Source organism: Ursus americanus, chromosome X (assembly GCF_024610735.1).
Source record: "Ursus americanus isolate L20-20 chromosome X, mUrsAme1.1.p, whole genome shotgun sequence".
In the NCBI taxonomy this organism is placed as follows: Eukaryota; Metazoa; Chordata; class Mammalia; order Carnivora; family Ursidae; genus Ursus; species Ursus americanus.
In genome coordinates, this window is record NC_142164.1 from 95,879,069 (window position 1) to 95,902,025 (window position 22,957).

Genomic DNA, 22,957 nt, shown 5'->3' on the forward strand with positions numbered 1-22,957 from the left:
ACAGCAAGGCTTTCAAAAAGAAAATGAAGGCCAAAATGTATTTAAGGAAATTTTACCACTGAATCTCATGAGAGATCAATCTCTCCCCGCTACACCCCCACCAGTCTCCCTGTCTCTCTCTTTCTCTCTTTCTGTCATTTTTCCTTTCATGCCACAGCTATTCTAGAACTGCATTCTGTACTGGTTTACATATGTACTTTCAGGGGTAACCTACAGCAAAGTAACAAATAGCATGCTGCAGGCCAACAACAACAACAAAAAAGCACAAAAGACATCCATCTAAGGAAAGCACTACTGACTTATTTTGCCAAATATAATATTGCTTGTGTGTAATATGGATCACATATCCAAAATGGGGCCTTGTACATCTCCTGCATGGTCTAGGGCGTTTGTATCTCTTTATTGGTTGTGCACATGTGTGTATGTGTGTGTAGTTAACTTGCTCTTGCTAACTGCCGGTACTTACTGTGACGAAACCCATTAGGCTACAATGACATGCTCAAGCAATGAAAACAAATAATTGCAAAGCTTATATATCTTAAATTTGTAATTTTATATGTCTATATTTATTCTATTTAATGAAGAACCAGGGGATATGGAACTTTTGCATGATAACCCTTTATATTTGTGTAACATTTAATGAAGACAAAATCTTACCTAATAGGTAGCTTGCAAAAATATATAAAAATATATAAATCCAACTCTTTTGGGTGAGCGTCACATTGCAAGGTAATTACCCCCAATTTTATAAAATGTCAATTGACACATTTTTCAATATATATGATATGCTTTCAAATACAAAAATGTATGTAAAATAAATATATGTATTTACATATACAGATAATTGCTATAAATAATCTTAAATGAGAAAAACGTTATTGAAATATTTGTGAGAAAATATGATGTAATATGTCAGGTAAGTGTCAATCCCTGGAACAATAGGAAAATATGCTTGAAAATTATTTTGAAAAATATGGACACCCAATAATAGCATGATTTACAATTGCTCTATTTTCTAACGCATTCCAATGTATCACTGTTATATGTAGTAGTACATATTTAAAAGTTTCTAAAATATATGGAAATGTGATATGAATTTCAAATACTTTATACCCATGAGACATAGATATCCTTCAGAACTTGCCTTCCCAAAGCAAAAAGATACTAGCTTTCCTTAATGCGTTGCTGCTTCTTTGTAATGTTTAAGTTAATGAGTTAGTGATACTCATTTATGTACTATTTTAAGGAAGCCGTCCTTTCCTGGAAAATATCTGAAAGACTCCAGAATTTATTTTCACAGCATAATTGTTTTTTGTAAGAATTCACTCTGCTGTTTAAGACAATTGTTTTTACTTCTAGGGATTATCATTAGAGTATGTAATATCTAAACAACCAAAGCCTATTTCAGTCATCTTAAGAAATGGATGCTAATTCTTCATCACTATGTTTTATATTCTTTCTGTCACATATATCACTAAGCTATAGAATATTTCAAAGAAAACAGGGTATTATTTTCTTGATCCTTTCAACAGTAGATTAAGGCAAGATATGTCACAAGATTGTGACTTGTAGATATTGAAATAAGAGTAGAATTCAACCTGCATGATAGAAACTGCCAGACTTAGCATGGCCAAGAGAAGTTTGTGAATTTTCATCCTATGTTCCGTACACATTTGTCAGTTACTTCCATATGTCATGCATTAGGTGAGCCACTCGCTGCACTTCTTTTATTTTCCGTACTGAAGAAAGGCATAAGAGATTTTAAATCAGTATTTTCAATTATATATTAATTAACAAAAGAATCGCATTGTCACTTTTCAAAGTACTCCTTTTTCTCTAAATTAATAAAGATGACTGGATGCGATAGTGACCCCATTTGGGGGCTTTGAGAGATAATTATGCTCTATCGTGATGAAACCAAAAACATGGAGGTAAAGCTTATCTGACATTTTGCTGATCTGTTCAGTGCATCATGCTAGTGAGTGTGGAAATATGCACGGGTACAAAAGATACTTAAAAATATCTGTTTACAAACACAAACAAATAGTCATTGCAGCCATCTGACATGTTTAACACTAGTACATCTTCATGAAGATGTTCAATTAATGAGGTGATTCCAGCAATCACATAGTATAATATGAAGAGCAGTGGACATAGAAGACAGAATCCGAGGACTAACTTTGTCAGTATTAGGCAGAACATGTGATTTCTCTTAAATTCCACTTTAGTGTTTGTAAGATAAGGGAATTAAACTAGATTAGTAATCCTTAAAAGGAAAGCACCCCACCACCACCCCCGGCCCCCAAGGGTTATTATTTAGAACAGAATGTATAAAATGGATAACAGGACAGTTAGTGGATGGGTGGATTTCTGTCCTTTTATCTTTCTCCTTCCTGTGGTAGGATTCAAGAGATACAAGTTATGTCCATAGAACATAGTGTAAAATTTCTGGGTTAGATTAGCTAAAATTAGGAGTAATTACCTCTTAATAGTTCTAAAATTTGACAGTCCAGTCATCTTTTGTTGGTGCAATAAGGAATTTAAAATGACCTGTATGTGTGTTTGCTTATGGAGTAGGGTAATTCTGGAAGTGCTCTAATTCTCAGGGGTGACTTGATCTCAAAGTCAAGTTCCTAATACAGTAGAGCTTATGCATGGTAAGATTAGTTGGATAATGCCCTTTTTATGGTTAAGTCTATGGGCAGGTTTTACTTAAAAAAATTATCTGGGAAAAAATCTGCAGTGATAAATTAAAGTAGGTTGGGAATATATATGGGTAGAAAATAGACTCAGTATAAGAACTAACTTCTGGATCCTTTTAAAGGTGAACTAGAAAGGGCAGTTGAGTAGAGCAAAATTTTACCCTGAAAACCCACCGACAGTCCCTAGATTCATTGTTGGTGAAGAATACAAAGTTTATGTCTCCTGCAAAGACTGTTCATGACAAGAAATTAGACAATCCAGAAGGCAATGAGCATTGGGGTCCTCAGTTTAGATTGGTTGAGAACTCGTCCATCAGATGCAGCTCTCTGCAGTGGTAATTTGTAACCATTAATGAGGAACAGCATGGTCAAAGGAAAAAGTTCTTAATTTCAAGCCACAAAACTTGCTTTGAATGTGATTGTGGATATGATACTTAGCCTCTCAGAGCCATGTTTTTATCTAGAAAAGTAGTAAGATGATATCTGTCTTATCTTAATCTGAAGTTTGTGGTAAAGATCGAATAACTTAAGATATGTAAAAGCATACATTTAAAAACCTACATATTACTTTATAGTTACAAAATGATAAAAATCATTAATATCCACAATTATTTCCATCATATTATATGTTAGCCTTGAATGGCCAAATTTTGAGAATTAAGACAGAAGTTGATGGGAAAAAGAAACGGAGGAATGGCTGATTTCTCTTTCTGGCCTCTGTTGGTAATGGGCTGGGATCAAGAAGATGTCTTTGCTATTTCCATTGTAAGGATCAGCTTTATAGATTATCAAGCAGACCAATATAAGAAATACTAGGAAGTTCTGCTTGTCCCAAATATGACATGAAATGCTATCTCTTATTGCATTTAGTTTTATCGGTAGTGTCTGAGTGCTTTGAGAAAGCTTAATCTCTCCTAATCTGTATGAAATCAGTTTGAGAAAATGGCAGTTTTAATGGGGATGGTGAGAATTATAAAAATGAATCAGTGGTAACTTCCTAACCCTGGATAAAGTCAGTGGAATCAATGGGGAAAGACAACATGTCTCAACTCTTTCTGTCTCAGGGCTTCTGAACATGGTGGTATAGCAGGGTGATGGTGAGGAAGATGCTGTCTGGAAAAGAAGTAACAGGAAACAGATGCATAGAGGGCAGAAATAAACTGACTACTTAGTGCTGTTCCTTATGGCAGCTGTACTCCTCTCCATCTTCTGAGAAGCCAAGTTGGAGAGGGAATTCTGCATTTTGAGAGAGATAGTAGTTGAGGTAGATCGTAAAGGATTAATGAAGAAATGGTTGGAAAAAAGGACCAATATGAATGATCTCTTACCAACCATGTAGTATTTCAGGTCACAATGTTTGGTTCTGCAGTACCTGCATTGCTAGCTAAGGTGTGATGAATTCAAGGAGCTTACTGTTTAATGGTGGAGCGAGATATGTTCATGGATATTGAGCCAAGAATGAGTGTATGCTGGGTGAATTTAGCAGCCACTCTAGCAACATAGAGGAGGTAGCAATTCAGGATAACCTATGAAAAAGCTCAAGAGTGTATAGAGTGTTCAGTGGAGAGTATATTCAGTTTACTTACGAAATGTAGATCATGGAGCGTGAAGCTTAGTTGTGGATGATAAGACTGAAAAGGATGATTAGACACAGTGTGGAGGGGTCATGACAACCAGACTAATAGTTTATGCTTAATTCAGTAAGCAATGAGGAGTTCTTAATGTTTTTTTTTTTTTTCAGTGCACTGTTGAAAGGTTAGTCCAACAGTGGTTGTGAAGAGAATTCAACTTAGGGAAACCAATTAGGAAGCCATTGTGATAGTCTAGATGAGAAACACTGAGTACCTCAAATAAAGGGATATCTCTGGAATGGAAAAGAAGTGACAGTGTAGAGCAGTGACTTTCAAACCTTTCTGTACTTGGAGGAATTGTTAAAACATAGATTGCTGTCTATCCCCCGTCCCCACTGCCCATAGAGGTTATGACTCAATAGGCCTTGAGTGTGGCCTGATATTTGCATGTCTAAGAAGTTTCTAGGTGATATCGATGCTCATGATCTGAGACCCACTTTATTAAGATTTATGTGCTATTGGGGGGAAAAAAAGAGTTATGTGCCATTGGTATTTTATATCATATACTCTTTAATTTCCATAATGGGCCTTAAAATTGCTTTTAAAATTCATGTAGCAGTTTCTCTATATGTTTTAGTGTAATTATCACATGAGATTTGGACAGTCTGGTATCATATGTGTAAATATTAAGAGTTTTGTTGCTATTATAATTACAGTATCAAGTTTTTGACCTCCAATCAGTGTTAGCAGATGCAAAAATAATCGTTCTTTGGATCAGAGACTTTTCATACATACATACACACACACATACACACACACACACACACACACACACACCTATGAGAAAGCCAGTGAGTTTCCCATTTAATGTAGAATATATCAGGGGAAAAAAAAACCCTATACGGTTGGATCTAATCTATCTTAACTAGTGGCTTTATATGTGAAAAGTAATGTATAAATACTTTAACGATAGTTTAGACAGATGTTTTGGCTTTCCTAAACATCAGTGGGAAATAAATAATACCTCTTATGACCTAGAATGTCAAAATAAGATTTATTGAATTTGAAAATTTTAAGTAATACCTAATTTTCAGTAATCAACCTTGTCAATACAAATATATTGATCTTTTTCCCCTTTGTAGTCTCTTTCTAATTTAACACCTCCAACAGAAGAGAACATGGCCCATTAATTGGTATGGTTGTTCTTGTTTGTATATGTGTATGTATTTATATGTGTACACATATAGATTGTAATACATGTGCATTGTTTTACACATACAAACACATACATATATTTACACACTTTATAGTAAAATTTTCTACAAAGAAATTATAACAGAAAACAAATAAAAACTTTGGTGAGGTTCCACAGGAATTGCATAATTTGTAGGGTACTAAAAATGTAACAATTACAGTTAATATCCTCAAATAATATTAACAAATTAATACCCAAACCATGTAATAGTATACTTGCTAATTTTATTTCACTGAAATAAGTAAAAAATGAGCCTAGCAACAGAATTCCTATATCAACAACTTCTTTTCACATTTGTAATTTGCTATCCCTTTATTAAGGTTAATTCTGTTGAAAATTTAGTAACAAATCCTTCTTACAATCATTTAAAATGTTTTCGAAGTAGATGTTAATCCAGTTTGGTGAGCAATGTCATTTGCTAGAACTAACTGTGTCTTATTAGCTAGCATGACATTTAAAATATGTAAAGCTGTTTGGTGATTCCTGATTATGATCCTTTAAGAAGGAAAACTATTCCTCTGGTCAGTCATCAGATGAAAAAGTAATCATTCCTTGGACCAGGGACTTTCAGAGGGGACTGTGAGAGCCAGTGGTTTGCCCATGTTCTCACAGTTCGCCTAGTTAGAAAAATGTCAGATCCTAGTTCATTGCTTTGTCCACACCAGCATGCTGAAACCCAGCATACTTTATTACCTCTATTTATATTGTCAGTGTAATACATAGTAATATAAACATGTCTAATCTCACTTAAAAAACAATGATTTCATTGAACTTCTTTGTATTAAAAAAAGAATTGAACAAAAAAACAGAAATGAGAGAGGAAGGGAGAAAGGAAAGGAGAAAAGAAAAAAGATAAAAGAAAAAACATGCAGTCGTCCAAAGTGGTGTATTTTTGCTTTTAATTCATCTCCCTCATATATTTTTGTAGTACAATCCTTTCTTCTCCTATTTCAGCTGCTACTTCTGAACTCATTTAACCATGACGTAGAGAAATATTTCAAGCTATGTTTAACAAATTGAACCACGAATATATCTTAACCAATCAATATATTTTCTATCCAATTCTGAGAAGTATGACCCTGAGATTAATCTCATCAAATCAAAAGCCAATGTACTGGGTAACGTCCTTTTATTAACTCCACAAATTTGGGAAGTTACCACATTTTCACATTCTCATCCTCAAAGCATCAAAGATAAATCAGCACCTTACCTAACTATTAAAAGAATCCAGCCAATATAATGTCACTCTTCTGAGTCAATTTGCTTTATTTCTTAAATTTAATTTCTTATATTTTTTTGGAGTTTGCTCTTATGAATTTAAAATGAGTGAGTGAATGAATCTATAAACTTTGTGATTATCTTCATTCTAGATAGGTCTTTTTAATATGCATATTTTTCTTTGCAAGTTTTCTTTCCTTTCCAGATATTTGGATTTGAAATAACTCTTCATATCATATCAGTAGTATGTCTTTTCTGTATTACAGGATGTTACTGGTCCTTGAAACTTTATTCCTTTTGGTTTCCATGAATTATTTTATTTTTTTTATACCTACATTGTAATGATAAATTTTCAAAGCTGCAGAATGGAAAGAGGAGACTGATTGATTTGAGGCATTTTTAAACCAATCTGTAGCACTCAGATTATTTATTTGCAATTTAGATATTAATGTAATTTGAATGTAGTGGCCTTTTATCACAATTATTGAGATTACATAGTCCACATTAACAAATGTTTACTTTGCTGTCTGTGTAAACACAGTCATTATTATGTTAGTGTATCTATGCACGTTAGAAGTAATTAACTAAAAGTAAGGTTACAATTTAAAAATTATAAAGTGTATCTGAGTAATTTGAATGCTCCCAATTTACAGTGAATCAATTTGTAATTGATTTTGCCTTTTTCAGTCTGTTATTGTTTGTTAACTTGTTATATAAGTCACCTTTAATGCTAAGACTTTAACAAAGCCTTAAATTTCATTAATCCTAAATCATACAGCAAAGCACAATTAATAGCTGTTAAGCAATCTGAAACATTAAAAAAATCAAGGAAAACAAAGTGTTGTCTTTCTCAGTTTCTCTGTCTCTTCTTTCTTTTGTGTCCGTTTATCTGTATGTTTATTAAACGTTCCTATGTTTTACTTGATTTGTATTTTGTATGACTGCACAGTCATGTTAAAGCTGTTAAGATGAAAAGGTAAGTAAAGTAAATTGTGCAAAACCTATGCTTGGTTTATACTTTTCCCTACAATATTATAATCTTTGTTTGATTATTTTCTGTGTATTCTAAAACCTATCTTGTGTGCATCGTCTAACATTGTGTGATTTAATTGTGATTCTAGTTCTTCTGTGGTCATATATTTTCTTTGAAATCAATAGAAGTAATTTACATAATAAGATGATTTATCCACATTGCTTTCATTTTCTTTAAATAATTTATCGTAACTCTGAATTTAAAAAGCAGGCATTATATACTTTATATGTTTTAAATTTTGGTGACTCATGAGTGAGCTATTAAATTATGGAAGCTTGCATATTATGCACTTCTTTGATAAACTTTTATAATAATTCTAAATTACAAAGACAACAAAGACCAAGGAATGATACATAAAAATAATTTGTCAGAGAAGTGCCTTCTGTAGCAGGATTGTTATGACTAATGGTAAACCAGTGAACTCTTAAGGAAGCATTTAAATTTTCCCAACTTCTTGTATCTGAACAAAGAGTATTAATCACATGAATGTCAAATGGCTGGTCTGATCGGGCCAATAGTATAGCCAAAATCATTGGGTAGAGTACTTCTGGTTATTTTGGTTAGAAGACTGGTCACTGGTTAATTCAATTAATATATTGGATGTTCTAAAACTAGTAGTTGGTATAGTAAGTACCTTTTCTACACAAAAAAAAAGGAGTTATATTTGCTATGGAAAATAGAGTACCTGAGATATATTCTGAACTTCAGGAATTAAAAAATCTGATGAGACAAAGAATAAACCATCAAAAGTGAAATAACATTATATTCAAATATGTGAGAGATACTGAAGTACAGTGTAGGGTACTGTACACGTTAAATGAGGAATAGAGACTTACTGATAGAACATGTGGAACCCATTCCCATAAGTTTTCTTATCCCCTGAAGGCTTCTGGAAAATTCCTCTCAGAGAACATATCTGAATGCAAGCAAATGAGATGGACATTATAAGAATTGTCTAGATCCACTAAAATTTACTAACTAAAACATCAGCATCTTGACTCTCATTAGTAAGATATTACTCTTGTGATATATTTCAAACTAATAAGGAGCTATTTGTTCTTTTCAAAGTCTTAGTTATAATAATTACTACTGACCTGTACTGTCTAAAAAGGTAGCCATGAACACATATGGCTATTGAGCATTTGAAATGTAGCTACTCCAAATTGGAAAAAGAAGTTGGAAGTGTGAAATACATAGTGGTTTTTGAAGTCTTAATATGAGAAAGTGAATGTAAAATATCTTCTTAATTTTATATCAATTATAGGCTTATATGATATTTTGGGAAATTAGGTAAATAAAATATATTATTATAATTAATTTCATTCATTTCTTTTTACTTTTTAGTATCTAGAACATTTAAAATTACATATATGACTTGCATTATATTTCTATTTAGCTGCATTGCTATGTACAAACACCCTTTGAATTCAGAAGAGAGAATTTACTGTAAGTTGATAAAATTTTAAAGTGTTCATGTGAAAAGTGCCTGATTTCTAATATATACCCTAATACATCACCAACCTGCCTCTGCTTGTATATTTTCAGCAATGGGAAACTCACTACTTTAAAATTAGTGCTTTTTAAAAGAAAAAGAAAAAAAAAACATTTATGGCCCTAATCAGTTGTTCCTGTATTAAGCTAAAATTCAGGCTCCAGGTAATTTTTACCCATTGATTCAAGTTACTCACTTTGGAACCACACAGAATAATTCAAATCCCTAACCTGTATAATGGGCTTTTTAACAAATGCAGGGTAATCTTTGATCAGGAAATCCGGACCCTATGTATTATACTAATAAAATCTAAGTTTGCATTATCTTGCTTGATTAATTAGTAAATCATTTTTGTACTAGTATTTCCTAAAAGCTATTTGTATCTGCTTATATTGTTTTTGTACTTTGTGGTATCATTGTTACTATCATTTGGCCAATCAGGTCTTTTCGATTTTATACAACAGAAATTGGGTTATTTAAAATTCTAGACCATTGAAGAGCTCCTTGAAATGTTTATTCTACTACCCCATGATTAGTCATTCGTTTACTTAGTTTGTCAGGCAATATTCATTTATGACTGCCTGCTACGTACTAGGAATGACTCCAGGTTTAACAAGACCGACAAATCCCTTATCTCAATGGGGTGTTCATGGAACTCATCCATCTCATTGCATGTTTTTTGCATGATTTTTGTGTCTCCAAACAATTCCTGATGAAAATACTGCACAGAGCAGAACAGATACAGAGCCTTTTGGCATCCTTTTTGAAACTACCCTCTGCATTGATACAGATTAATTAAGCAACAAGTTTTGTTGTTCAGAATGATACAGTGTTACCAAACTGAGTCTCAGTTTCTCCATGCTCACCACTGGAATTTAATGATTTTGTCAGTTACCTTCGTAAAATGGAAATGCTCTATCAACAAGTATTCATCTTTCATAAACTATGTGTTTTCGAAAGAAGATCTTTTAATGGAGTCAATGGATGGGTACGATTTTGAGAGGAGACAATAATAGTCAATACTTGCCGAGCATTTATCATATGTCATATGGATAGATAGGATTTGGGAAGAAAATAATAACCCATATTGATTGAGCATTTATTGTATCTCAGACAACATTCTAACTATATTTGATCCTCATAACGGCCCTATGAGGTATATATCCTTTTTAATCTTCATTTTACAAATAAACTGGAGCTCAAGGAGGACACGTAACTTGTCCAAGGTCCCCCAGCTACTAAATGGTGGAGCCCAGATTCAATCTTGGCATTCTCATACAGGAGCTTAGGCTTTTCACCAGAACATTAAAAAAACATTCTAAGGACCAAGAAGTGGGGTAGTACCCAGAGTTCACCAATATCCCTATAAGAACGGTTGATATTAAGAGGACTTAAATAAGGCTAGAAAGGTCCTTGGGGCAATATTAGGGGAAGCCTTGACTATCATGCTGGAATTTAGACTTCATTCTACTTGTACTTCTTGAATAGAGAAATACCTTAATGAAAGCCATGTTTTTGGAACATATTGACCTGATCACAGTGCACAGGATGGAAATGGTCATGTGAGAAGGAGATCATTGCCTTAACTCCTGTGTAAGGACTAGAAGAGATGGTATCTCTGGGAATAGAAAGCAAGTAGATCATGGTGAATGAATTCTCAATGATTTGATTTAATTAGATATTAGGGTGAAGTGTTGAAAAATGACTTGCGTTTTAAGCCTGGATGACTGAGAAAAAAGGTCTTCTATTTATAGAACTAGGGAGGTTGGTATTGTAACCAGCTTGAGGGGAAAGATAGTAAGCTCGTTTCTAGACATGTGAGAAATCAGCTGGCTATCGGAGAGTCTATATTGAATTCAAAATTCAGTTAAAGATGAATATCTGGGAGATACTGTGAAAGTTATAGTTATATTTGGAAAGATAATACAATGCATTAGGCAAGGAGTATCGAGAAAGATGCATGGAGGGCCAAGTTCTGAGCCTTTGAAACTACTCTCTGTATTTGATTATGGGGAGAGAGGGTGAGCTAGAGAGGGAGCATGTGTAAAGTAAAATAGATAAATGTGCCTGCAAATGGACCCATGTTATTTTGATACCCAAGCACTCAGTAGAAGTTATTTTAAAAATACCTATCATTGTATTTTCACATAATTATGTAGAACAATGCAGTTGCTCTAATTATTAGCAAACATGAACAATTCAATAACACAAAATAGTATCAAATTAATATTGTTTAGTTATGATTCAAAAAGTTCATCTTTTTGCTTTTATAATACTTTGATCAATATGTTTTGAGAGTGTAGAAGTATGTTTATAATACAGCAGTAGAAACATCCCTGAAGCATATTTACAATAATGCCATTCTGTACTGGTTCTAGAACCAACTATGACATTTCAAGTTGCAAGTGTTAATTAGGATTTAAAAATAATACTGAAAATAAGTCACTTTTTAAAAAGAGCCCATAAATCCTTTCTGGTGTGTGTAAGTGCCTAACAGATAAGTGTTTATTCGTGTTGTGTGTGCGAATCACGTTCTCGTGAATAGCATTTTGTTCACTTCTTCATGAGTAGATACTTGGTTTTTCCTTGAACAACTTATCTTTATTGTCCTCTAGGAGATGCCGTTTAATAAAGAGTAAGACTGACTGGGAATGTGATGGGGAACAGTAGGTGGGGACCAGTCTTGATGCATGCTGTCATCCTGGCATAAGACACAGGGGGTCATTACTTAATTGGTTTTCCAAATGGGCAAATGTTTAGCTCTGTAAGAAAATTAAGATTTCTATATGTCATCTATGAGTTTTCAGAAGCTATCAGGTATAAAATATTTTTTAGTGTTTTAATGCAAAGAAATTGAATACAGGGTAAAGATCAATAGCATATTTATTTTATTAACTGTTCGAACTTTGATAATTAAATCTTGCCTACTCTTTTGAATATATATTTGATTTCCAATGTATTTTTTAATCATCACTCCTCTTCAGGTGGTTTCTTCAGGAAAAAGGGGTGTTAAAGTTTTTTGAGACTATCGTCATTATGAATTTCAAAATCAAAGAAACTGTGATGTTTGTAAGGTTGGAAAACATATATTCAGATTTTTTATGTGAAATATCCTGGGTTCATTCATTTGAATTTTTTTGTGCTACCAAAGAAAGTATTCCTAAGGCAAGCTCATGGCTTTGTTTGTCTTATGAGAGCGTGCCTGTCAAATTTTCCATGCTAAAAATGTCATTTAAAATATTGGAGTAGATTTCCACGTAGTTTTTCTGAGGGTAAGGAGACAATTTTGCTTTTCTACCTGAGGTTACTGTTACTTGATGAATGAGGCAATTTCTGATAAGACGTATTTATACAAATGGTATTTATATCAGAATATTTTAAGTAATATCAAATTCAACTTTAGAATATTAACAATTATCTCAATCAAATATATGGAAATGGACTTTTGTCGAAAAAAGAGAATGACGAATTGCATTATCTTGCATGTATGTTCAGCTCTGATGATGTTAAGTGTTTGTCTTTATTTGCATCCTCAGGTACTTTCCCAGTTGTATTTCAAAGCTTTCATAAAATATAATATGGAAACATAATGCATGTCATTATTTTAGCAACAGGAGGTTGAACAAATGTAATTTTTTCGGTTTATGTTTCTAATAAAAAGTAATTTTGATTTAAATTAGCACTATCTTTTTTTTTAGGCCTCCATTCCTTTGAAGGAATTGGAGCAGTTTAACTCAGATATACAAAAATTGCTTGAACCACTGGAGGCTGAAATTCAGCAGGGGGTGAATCTGAAAGAGGAAGACTTCAATAAAGATATGGTAAATTGGTTGTGATAAAAGTGTGAATGAACTAGGAGTAGAAATGAAATAAATATTTGGAAAGAAATTAGATAACTCAAGTCTCCAACTAAATTCTCAGTGCATACCTTGCACATTTTGTGATTCTAATGATTTATTACAAATGCAAAGTATTCTTGTTGAACGTTTATTATGAATGACAACTTACTGTGGTATGGTCACATAGGAGCACTTGCATTTCCTAATAAGTAGTTCCGCAGTTTTGCTTTGACCTGTGCTGTTTTCAAACTCAGAGGACAAAATGTAATGGGGGGGGGAGAGTTAAATTAGAAAATAGACTGGAAATTTAATAAGACACTCATCCATCAAGGATGGGTGATGATTTGTGTCAGTCATGATTTGGGTACTATAACGTTTATTTCAGAGAAGGGTTATTAGGCACAATATAAAAATTATGTATCAAAGTTTACCACAAAGTGGTTTTCACAAAAAGGTGATTAAATAGTACAGTAGATGTCTAAAATGTGTATAAATTCATGCTGCTTATTTCATGGGAGTAAAGAAATATAACCATGTGGGCTGTTCCCAAACTCATAACATTCTCCTTCAACCCTGATTAATTTTGAAATGTCTCTTACATTTCTCTCTGGCTTGAATATTTCTGCATCACACCTCTTTTCACTGACTTTCTTCTCCTTCCACGTCCTTGTCACAATTGCCTTGTCCCTCTTCCACAGCCATCACCAATATGGCATTCTTAACCTCTACATAGATCATGCTTGAGATTTCTCAGACATGTATCAATATTAGGAACTTCTCAGACAATGCTTTAAAATGACATTAAAAGGCAATATATGAATTTTAGATAGCAGGCATGTGAAGCAATAGGAAAACTATTTTCCACCAATCTTAATTCGCAGTGGTATCAATTCTGACTTCCTAGAGCTGCCTGAATCAATCAGTACTCCCCGGGTATGGAGTTTGGTAGCCTTGCCAACTCAGCTCAGTGAAAGAAAGCCAAGAAGAGGCTTTCCAAGACGCTGAGGTTCAGCTACCACTCCTTCATGTCAAAGAAGAAACCAGAGGGCACTGAAGTGAAAAAGAGTACTGTTTACCCCTTGGGCTGTTCACCAACTTTGCCCTGTGGCTAGCCCTTACCTGCTGTGGGGGAAGAAGTGAAGCAGGATTTTTTGTTGCTGTTTATTTTTTTGTCCTCAGCCCCAGCAAAGGAAAGACTAAAGGGGAAAGACTTTTTAAAATAAGTAAGGTCTTTCACAGATTAAAAACATATGTCTGTGTTATATTATTTTATTACACTAGTAATTGACAAATCTCAGATAAAAATGTCATTCCTCTGGAAAAATAAATAATTCTTCAGTTGTGTATAGCAGTTTAAATATGCACTGCAGATTTAGATAGGTAGCATTTGAGGACTATGAATGATTACACACAAATACACATGCATGTGACTTTTAAAAAATCGTCTAATATTTGTTATTCTTAGCTCATCAGAGTACCTTGAGTACCACTACAGGGTGAACCTCCTCAAAAGAACGTTTTCATATACTGAGTTGAAAGAAAGATAGAAAACTAGAAGTGAAAAATCACATGATTACATATGCTACTATATTAGACTGGCACTTATTCAACTTTTCTTTCAAAATAAATGAAAATATTACTCTTGGAGTTTAAAAAACTAAATGCATACTGAAAAGAATTTTCAAGGAATTTTCCTAATCTATATTTTAATACTTACTGGATTGCATTTATTTAAAAACAACATGCATATATGACATATTTTTAGAGATTAATTGCAATATTTGCAGCCATTGAACACATCGTTTTTTACTAACGCCCTAATATTTGTCCTAATATTTGGACATACAGGTTACTTAACATAAATTTTTAAAAATTAGCGTGCATTTAAAATCTGCTCACTTAGGAGTGAGTGTGTTAAAACGTTAAGAATCGTTGCCATCTGACACACATCTACATCCATATTTCTACATGGGTTAGTTAACATCATAGATGACATGTTTAGTTAACTTCCCCAAACTTTAATTTCTGGAAATCTACCACAAATCAAAGCCAGAAGAATGCTTCACACCAATTGATGCCTTGTCTGAAATGACGAAGTACCTTTCAACCCTATCTTCCTACATATGCCCCTCATCAGGTGTATCCTTTCATGCTGGTTGGCATCCTTCCTAGATGCTTCTTTTCAAAGCTCAAGTAAACCATATAAAAGCAAAACTATGAGCACAGTATCTTAGAATAAATTTCCTGGAAAGTCTTAAATTGGATTTTTTGTGTGTGTTTAAATAACATGTTTTATTATCTCTTGTTAACGATGTACAGCTTTTTAAAAACCAAAATGAAGACTGTACTTGTTGTTTTTAATCAGAGTGAAGACAATGAGGGTACTGTAAAAGAATTGTTACAAAGAGGAGACAACTTACAACAAAGAATCACAGATGAGAGAAAGCGAGAGGAAATAAAGATAAAACAACAGCTGTTACAGACAAAACATAATGCTCTCAAGGTATTAGAGCTAAAATTATAATATACCTTGCCTGTGTTTTTTTTCATATGTAGGGTAAACTATATTGTGCATAAATAAAATCTGCTTAAGAATCTTAGTCACCAGAAAATACATTTTTTTCTCCTGTTCAGTGTGTGCGCTTTATTTAACATATTTGAGTGGTGTCTTTGATTTTGAAAGATGTGTTGCTTTAAAAAATTGGGATTTTTTTTTTTTTTGGATGAGACAAATTTTTCTGAGTAGTGCTTGGAAAATATTACAATGCATTATTCATAGTGTTTATACGTTTAATTTTCTAGTACAGTTTATTTTTACATTATTTTTACATTTGTCTTAAAAGACCTGCTTAACAGCCAGAAAAACCAGTTCATATTTTGTGGGTTCTCTGCTGCCTATATTTTATTGATTTTATCTAAAGTAAGTCCAGTTATTTTGTAACCTAATATTTGTTTAATAAGGCCTGGGATTCTACTTAATTTTTTTTTCAATTAACTTCATTTTGCCTTTAAGAGAGTCACTCTTTGCAACTAACTAAGCATCTACAGAGTCTAATTTCATTTATATAGGAATCCTCAAAGCTAATGTCCTTGAAGAAGAACTGGCGCTCTCGTATTAAGCAGCGATAGCGTATAGCCTCAAGCAGCCATGTGACTCATCTGGATGTGTGCAGGAAGGACAGAATAGTGTTGGTGTTTTTATAATAATATTTAGGAAGCTCTTGACATGACACTGGACTTGTGAAGAATTTTGTGAAATAACCTTTTATTTTTTAAATGTGCTTTTCAGTATTCCCTATTGGCATGCATGGCTGATTTTCTAATACTGTTAATTGCTAAGCTTTTCATTGTAAATCACTCTTGTAGAGCTGTGTAGCTATGAGGGTAGATCCACCTATTGGTGGATGAAGTCTGCTCTCTATGTGCAAATAAGAGTATAAAACCTTTCCCCGTATAGTCAGACAACCAAATAAACACTGCTGAGAATGTAATTACACAATATTGTGCCTGCAAGGAATCCACAAGGAAAGTCTAATTGGCCAGCAGGTGTTCTGAAGGTAACTGCTGATAAATATAGTAAATAGAAAAGGACTCTTCCTTGAGGGAGTGCAAGAGCAAGCCATAATGTGCTCAGAAAATCAGAAAGCTGTGTAATTCACACACTTCCAACTGTGACCAGGCTTTCTGAAGCATCGATAGTGGTCATATGATGATATGTGTCCTACTGAACAGCAGTGTTTAATGGTTATCTGGCATATCTCTATACAAATCTATATAATGTCTCTAAATATCTTTACACATTATGTATCACCTTGTGCTTAGGGAATGAAAGGAGTTTGAGATTTTATGACCACAAGCCCTTTCTCTTGGCAAAGATGTGGGTTGTATCACGAATAAGACATGGCTCAGCGCTCATTCACGTGGCTTTATCCTGGTACCTTTGAAAAAAGCAGCATTCCATCTGGCTCATCCCAGGCATTTATTACCTCCACAGGAGGTTTAGAAATTCAACTAAAAATGTAAACTGCAGTAAATTTTACATCCTCAATTTTGAACAAAATGGAGAATGAAATTTAGATCATTCTTGCAAATAAATGTTAAAAGCGATTATGAAAATCTACTCCACTTGCCAAACTAATCTACACCACCAAATTCAGTAACTATATTAACCTGCCAAGTGGCTCCAGTTCTAGTCCTTATGAAATATTTCAAAGAAGGTCAGAACTTTTCCAAAGCAATGAATATTTCAGCAGTTCTTTGATATTCATTATTTTCTTTTGCTCCAGTTAAATCTGTACATGAAACCCTAATTACTACCGTTCTGAAGAAATGAAAGCTGTATTCTGAGCTCTTACGTTCCCTTGTGTTATCATAAAATGGCATTACAACAAATTCTATTGATCGGGGAAGACATTGGGTGTGCTTGTAAGGAGCAAGATGATTAATTTCCCTCCTTTGTTGATTTATTAAGCTGTTGCCCTTATTTATCTCATCACGTTGATTGCAAACCGCGCACTTCCCTTTCTTTTTAAACTAATTCATCATTTTGCATTTGGAACATGATTTGATATAATAAGAAAAAGTTGGCCATGGAAGCCTGAAAAGAAAGAGCATTTTTATAATAGTTGTCATTTTCATGTACACTCACAGATATATATCTTTCACACTTCTAATATATAGCTCAAGACAATTTATATGATAACTAAGATGACTTTATGTTTCTAATCACAAAATATTCACGGCCTATGAAAATTTTTACAGGGACTGCTAAAACCATGAATGTAGTTGCTTGGCTATGTAAACCTAAAATTTTGTTGATGATCCCAGGGCTTAAGATACAAAATTTTAGAATTTGTATTTATTTTAAAAGTCAAGTACAAACTCATTAAATTTGTGCAAGTGTCTGGTTAATACAAGTGTATTCATATACTAAACTATTTCACATAGACTACACGATAATTTAGTTGACTCATGTAGTCAATTAAATATGACAAGATTTCTGAACAAATTTGAACATGCCAGGAGAAAATACTTTAAGTGGGTTGTCCAGTTTCCTTAGCTTTGTGTGAATAGATCCTGCCACAAAAATACCCAATTTCATCATCTATTTGTATATTTAGCATTTAAGTGTGAATTTAAGTGAAGCTGTACAAGAAGATGAGGGGTTCATTATTTGTAAATAACTACAGCCAGAGGTGTACTATACATATGTATTGATATTTTAATAATATCTGCACCATGAACAGGATTTGAGGTCTCAAAGAAGAAAAAAGGCTCTAGAAATTTCTCACCAGTGGTATCAGTACAAGAGGCAGGCTGATGATCTCCTGAAATGCTTGGATGACATTGAAAAAAAATTAGCCAGCCTACCTGAACCCAAAGATGAAAGGAAAATAAAGGTAATGTTGTTTTAGAATGTCAATACTAGATTTTATTGCTACAGTTTAATTTCTTTACCTTAACATCTGTGGATCGTATTTAAAATTGTTGATGTTGTTTCCTCTTTTAGTGTTCTCTCTGATTTGCTGCATTTCCTTGTATTATGTTTTGTTTTGGTAAATGTATTGTATTAAGTGTTTTTTTCAATTGACGTAATGTGGAATGAATAAAATGTTTTATTTCTAGACAATGTAAAATGAATTAAGAAATGTCATATGTTTTGTGGTAAAATTGTAATTGACTTTGTGTATCTTTGTTCCAGATGAACAAATGACTTATCGCTATATGGACGACTTCTTTCTCATGTTAGCACATTCATTTCATCAAAGCATCTTCACACATCAGTGTCAAATCTCTATAGATTGATTTGCATATTGTCCGAAGATGTTTTTTTTCTGTTATTATTTTACACTTTTTATTTTGCTTCATTCTCTGTTGAGTTCCTCAAAACTTTAAAAAGAAAATAAATAACCACTTACCCTCTAAATTATATTCTATGTGGATGATCCCTGAGGAATAATGCATAGTCACTCAAATTTCGGTCAGCCCCCAAAACACCACAGGAATTGAGAAGAAAGAAAAATGTTAGATGAATTTAAATATTTCCTCAATTAGAATATCTAAAACTGAGCATTCAAAGGATAACTGAAATAACATTTGGATTCTTGGGTGAAGATGACAGTGATGGCTTCCGTATTTGTAAATTACGGAACGTGACAATAAAATGACAACAGCCTTTGAAATTTCTGAGAGAAGTATGTGCTGCTTGCAGGTTGGTTGATGTGGTTAGCTAACTGCCCTGGGCCCTGTATTGGTTTTGCTTAATAGGAAATTGATCGTGAGTTGCAGAAGAAGAAAGAGGAGCTGAATGCAGTGCGTAGGCAAGCTGAGGGCTTGTCTGAGGATGGGGCCGCAATGGCAGTGGAGCCAACTCAGATCCAGCTCAGCAAGCGCTGGCGGGAAATTGAGAGCAAATTTGCTCAGTTTCGAAGACTCAACTTTGCACAAATTGTGAGTTGTTATTGGCAAACCCACGTATGTGTTTGCAACTACTACTCTAATACCAGAGGCCTACTAACAAATGGAAACAACAACAACAACTGGGTGCAATTTCAGACTTCTAATATGCATTCTGAAAGTGAGCAGTTTCCCCTCACTTTGGGCTTCTGCAACACTAGTGATTAGTTTTTCAGATTAAAAACACAACAAATTAACAGCACATAGGGAACAGGCCCTTTACCAGAAATGAAAACTGCATCTTAATTTGTTTTGCCACATCATTTTTTTCATAACATTGGCAATGTGAATTTGTCAATTGATCATACATTTACATTATTTCAGTGTCTAATCCAAAAATACGTATTGCTTTCCTGAGATCATCCCACGCTAATTTTACTTTCTTAATGTATACATGGTAAATAATAAATCTTTTGTGAGACATCTTCTTATATCAACTTGAATAAGGACCTTATCTCACTGACGTAAAAGAATAGTAGTTTAGTCCTCGTATCTGGCTTAGCTACTTCATGGGTTAAAAGGCTTTTTAGAAGTGGATGCCTAGTAAGATGGTTTATAACTGATAGCGGATTGAAAAATATCAAATATTGTGACCACTGAAATATTACAAGCCAAAGGGAAAAGGAACAACTCTTCTTTCAAACAACTGGATGGGTATTTGGTGTTTTTTTCCTTAAAAAGGCAATTCATAATCATAAGATTGGTCTTCTTAGCTCTTTATTTGTAATAGGGTATAAACCATAGGATTTTTTCTAACAAGTACATTTTTTGTTCCTATTCTGAGATATCATAAAGTGAAGAGGAATGTTTACTGCTATGTAATTATGCAAAAATAGTGCTTTTCACAAAACAAATGTGTTAAGGCTGGGAAATAAGAATTTCTTAATATGTTAGGTTGAATCTTATGAAGCCAACAGATATTCAATCATTTTTGACCTATGTAAATGACAATTTCATTTGTTTCAACCTTCAGATGAGACTTTGTGGAATTTCTTATGTGATATTGTTGATTCCATTTAATATGGGATATTTTAAAAATATGCCTTAGACAGCATAGCTTTATTTTATAAGCATATAATTTTGTTAATACTGCTTATTAACCAAGGGAAAATATACTACATATTATTGTTACTTCTTTTTACAAAACATTAGAGAAATCCATGGATACACTGTTTTTGATGAAATCCAGGACCCTAAGATTTAATAGCAGCTGAATATTCTGGGAACTTGGAAGAAGTAATATAATATACTGAGACTGTATTACATTCGAAGTCCAATTCCAGCTGATTGCACGTTTCAGCCTATTATCCTTCCTATTAGATGTTGAACATAATATGTCATAAATCACTGAAGCTTACACTAACAGAAAGCCTGTGTCTGTGGATACAAAATGAATTGAAAGATTAAGGCAACCATAAAGAAAATTCAAGTAAAATATTTTCACTGAATTTAATAGATCACTCAAGGAGAAGTCCCTTGCTTTGATTTATCTGACTACTAACTAATTCCTCCATTTCAATTTTCCCCATATCTTGACACATCCTATATGCAGGATTATATTTTTTTACAACCTGGTCAAGGTAAGTTATTAACATTTTATAGTTAAATGGACACAGGGTCAAAAATCTCCACAAACCACCCACTTAAAATGTCATTATGTCCTTATACATAAAGGGTTCTCAACACATATTTGTAAAACATAGTGATGATTGGTAAAATAAAGCAAAAACGTGTAAACCAGTATAAAATTTTAAAAGTCATAGTAAATGCTAAGATGTATTTTCCCCATTAGTGGTTTCTTCTTGATTTTATATCCGAGAGAACCAAAATTCAGAAGGTGCCTAGAGTGGGGAATATGTTTTTTTAAAGATTTTATTTATTTATTTATTTATTTATTTATTTATTTATTTATTTGTTTGTTTATTTGAGAGAGAGAGGGGGGGGAGTGTGCGAGCACAAGCAGAGGGATGGGCAGAAGAAGAGGGAGAGGGAGAAGTAGACTCTCCGCTGAGCATTGAGCTCAATGGGGGCTTAATCCCAGGACCCAGAGATCATGACCTGAGCCGAAGGCAGGTGCTCAACCGACTGAGCCACCCAGGCACCCTGGGAATATATTTTTATGTGAACTCTGGGTTTCCATAACAGAAGTAATAACAATTTGTATGAAGAACAATCAATTTAATATTGCAATTATATTTGTCTTTGAATTTTAATTAGGCCTAGAAGATGACAGATAGCTAGATAGATCTAAGATGTATCTTTTTCTCCAGTGATTACTAATATATATTGAAAAAACTGATTTCACATGTCCACCAACCTGGTTAGGGTCATCTTTCCCAATTATCATACAATGAGGCCATTTGAGATTAGCCACAAGTGAACAGTTTAACCAAAAGTTATGTTTGGAATAATCCTACAGTGGCTCTGATGCAGCACAGGTCATCATAACTTCAGTATTCTTTACCTCCCCCTGGCTCCCCTTTTCTATTTGTCTCATCTTTCATTCTCCCAATTTTCCCTTTCTCTTCTCTCTAGATGTGAATTCTAGACTTCATTTGGACTTACTGATTTTCAGTTAGTCTTTCATATCTTAGGAGTTACAATTCAAGATTGCAGGGAGTACTCTAAAGTGCTTAACATTTGAGAGTTGTGTTTAAAATGAGAAATTAATTTTCCTTATTTCAGAGATAAAGATTTAAAAATGGACTAAGCAATGTAAAATTTTTCACTTCAGGGACTATGTCCATATCAGAGCTGTATATGGCAATAATAAAGCTCAGATGAGGTCTGGAACTTTGAGGGAGGCATGAGGCAGCCCTGGGCCAGATAAGAGTGCAAACCAAAGCAGAGTAGAGAGTATCCCCAAGCGATGGTCCTCAGGAAAATCCTAGAGACCACAAAGAAGGGAAAACAGATTGGGAGGAAGCAGGTAAATTTTTCTCTAAATATTCAGCAGTTTGGAGCCCCTGTCCTAGTTAGGAATAGAAAACAGTTTAATTATACTTCCTGTTGACTTGCAGACCTGGCTGATCAGTGAAGACCAAGCAATGATTGTAAACTGAACATAAGGAATTTTTCTGTAGGGTGTTTTGTAACACCTGTGTGGTCTAGTAAAAAGGCTACCCCCTGGGATGAACAGCCCAGAATATGAATCCCACTGTGTCTTCTAGCTATATGCTCATGGGTAAATAAATATCTTTCAGCCTGATTTCCCTCGTCTGTACAATGGGAATATGGACTTTTGTGATAATGAAATATGGTAATATTTATAAAACACCTGGTGTATTATAGGAGCTCAATGAATCAAATTTTTCGTCTTTCTGTATATAACACTGGAAAAGACATTATTTTTAAATTTTATGTCTTGATAGGCTAAGAGGATTAGGCTCAG

The 22,957-nt window shown here is 33.7% G+C and overlaps 1 protein-coding gene across 11 annotated transcripts in view; it reads left to right on the forward strand.

Annotated features, from left to right (window-relative positions):
* The window catches only part of DMD (dystrophin), a 2,097,152-nt gene that overhangs the window by 909,218 nt on the left and 1,164,977 nt on the right, over window positions 1–22,957 (forward strand). For all 11 annotated transcript variants that reach the window (XM_087859359.1, XM_087859361.1, XM_087859356.1 and 8 more), the window contains 4 exons: window positions 12,970–13,092; window positions 15,476–15,613; window positions 18,357–18,509; window positions 19,378–19,560. In XM_087859359.1, coding sequence (XP_087715485.1) covers window positions 12,970–13,092; window positions 15,476–15,613; window positions 18,357–18,509; window positions 19,378–19,560 — 597 coding nt within the window. The remainder of the gene's footprint in view (window positions 1–12,969; window positions 13,093–15,475; window positions 15,614–18,356; window positions 18,510–19,377; window positions 19,561–22,957) is intronic.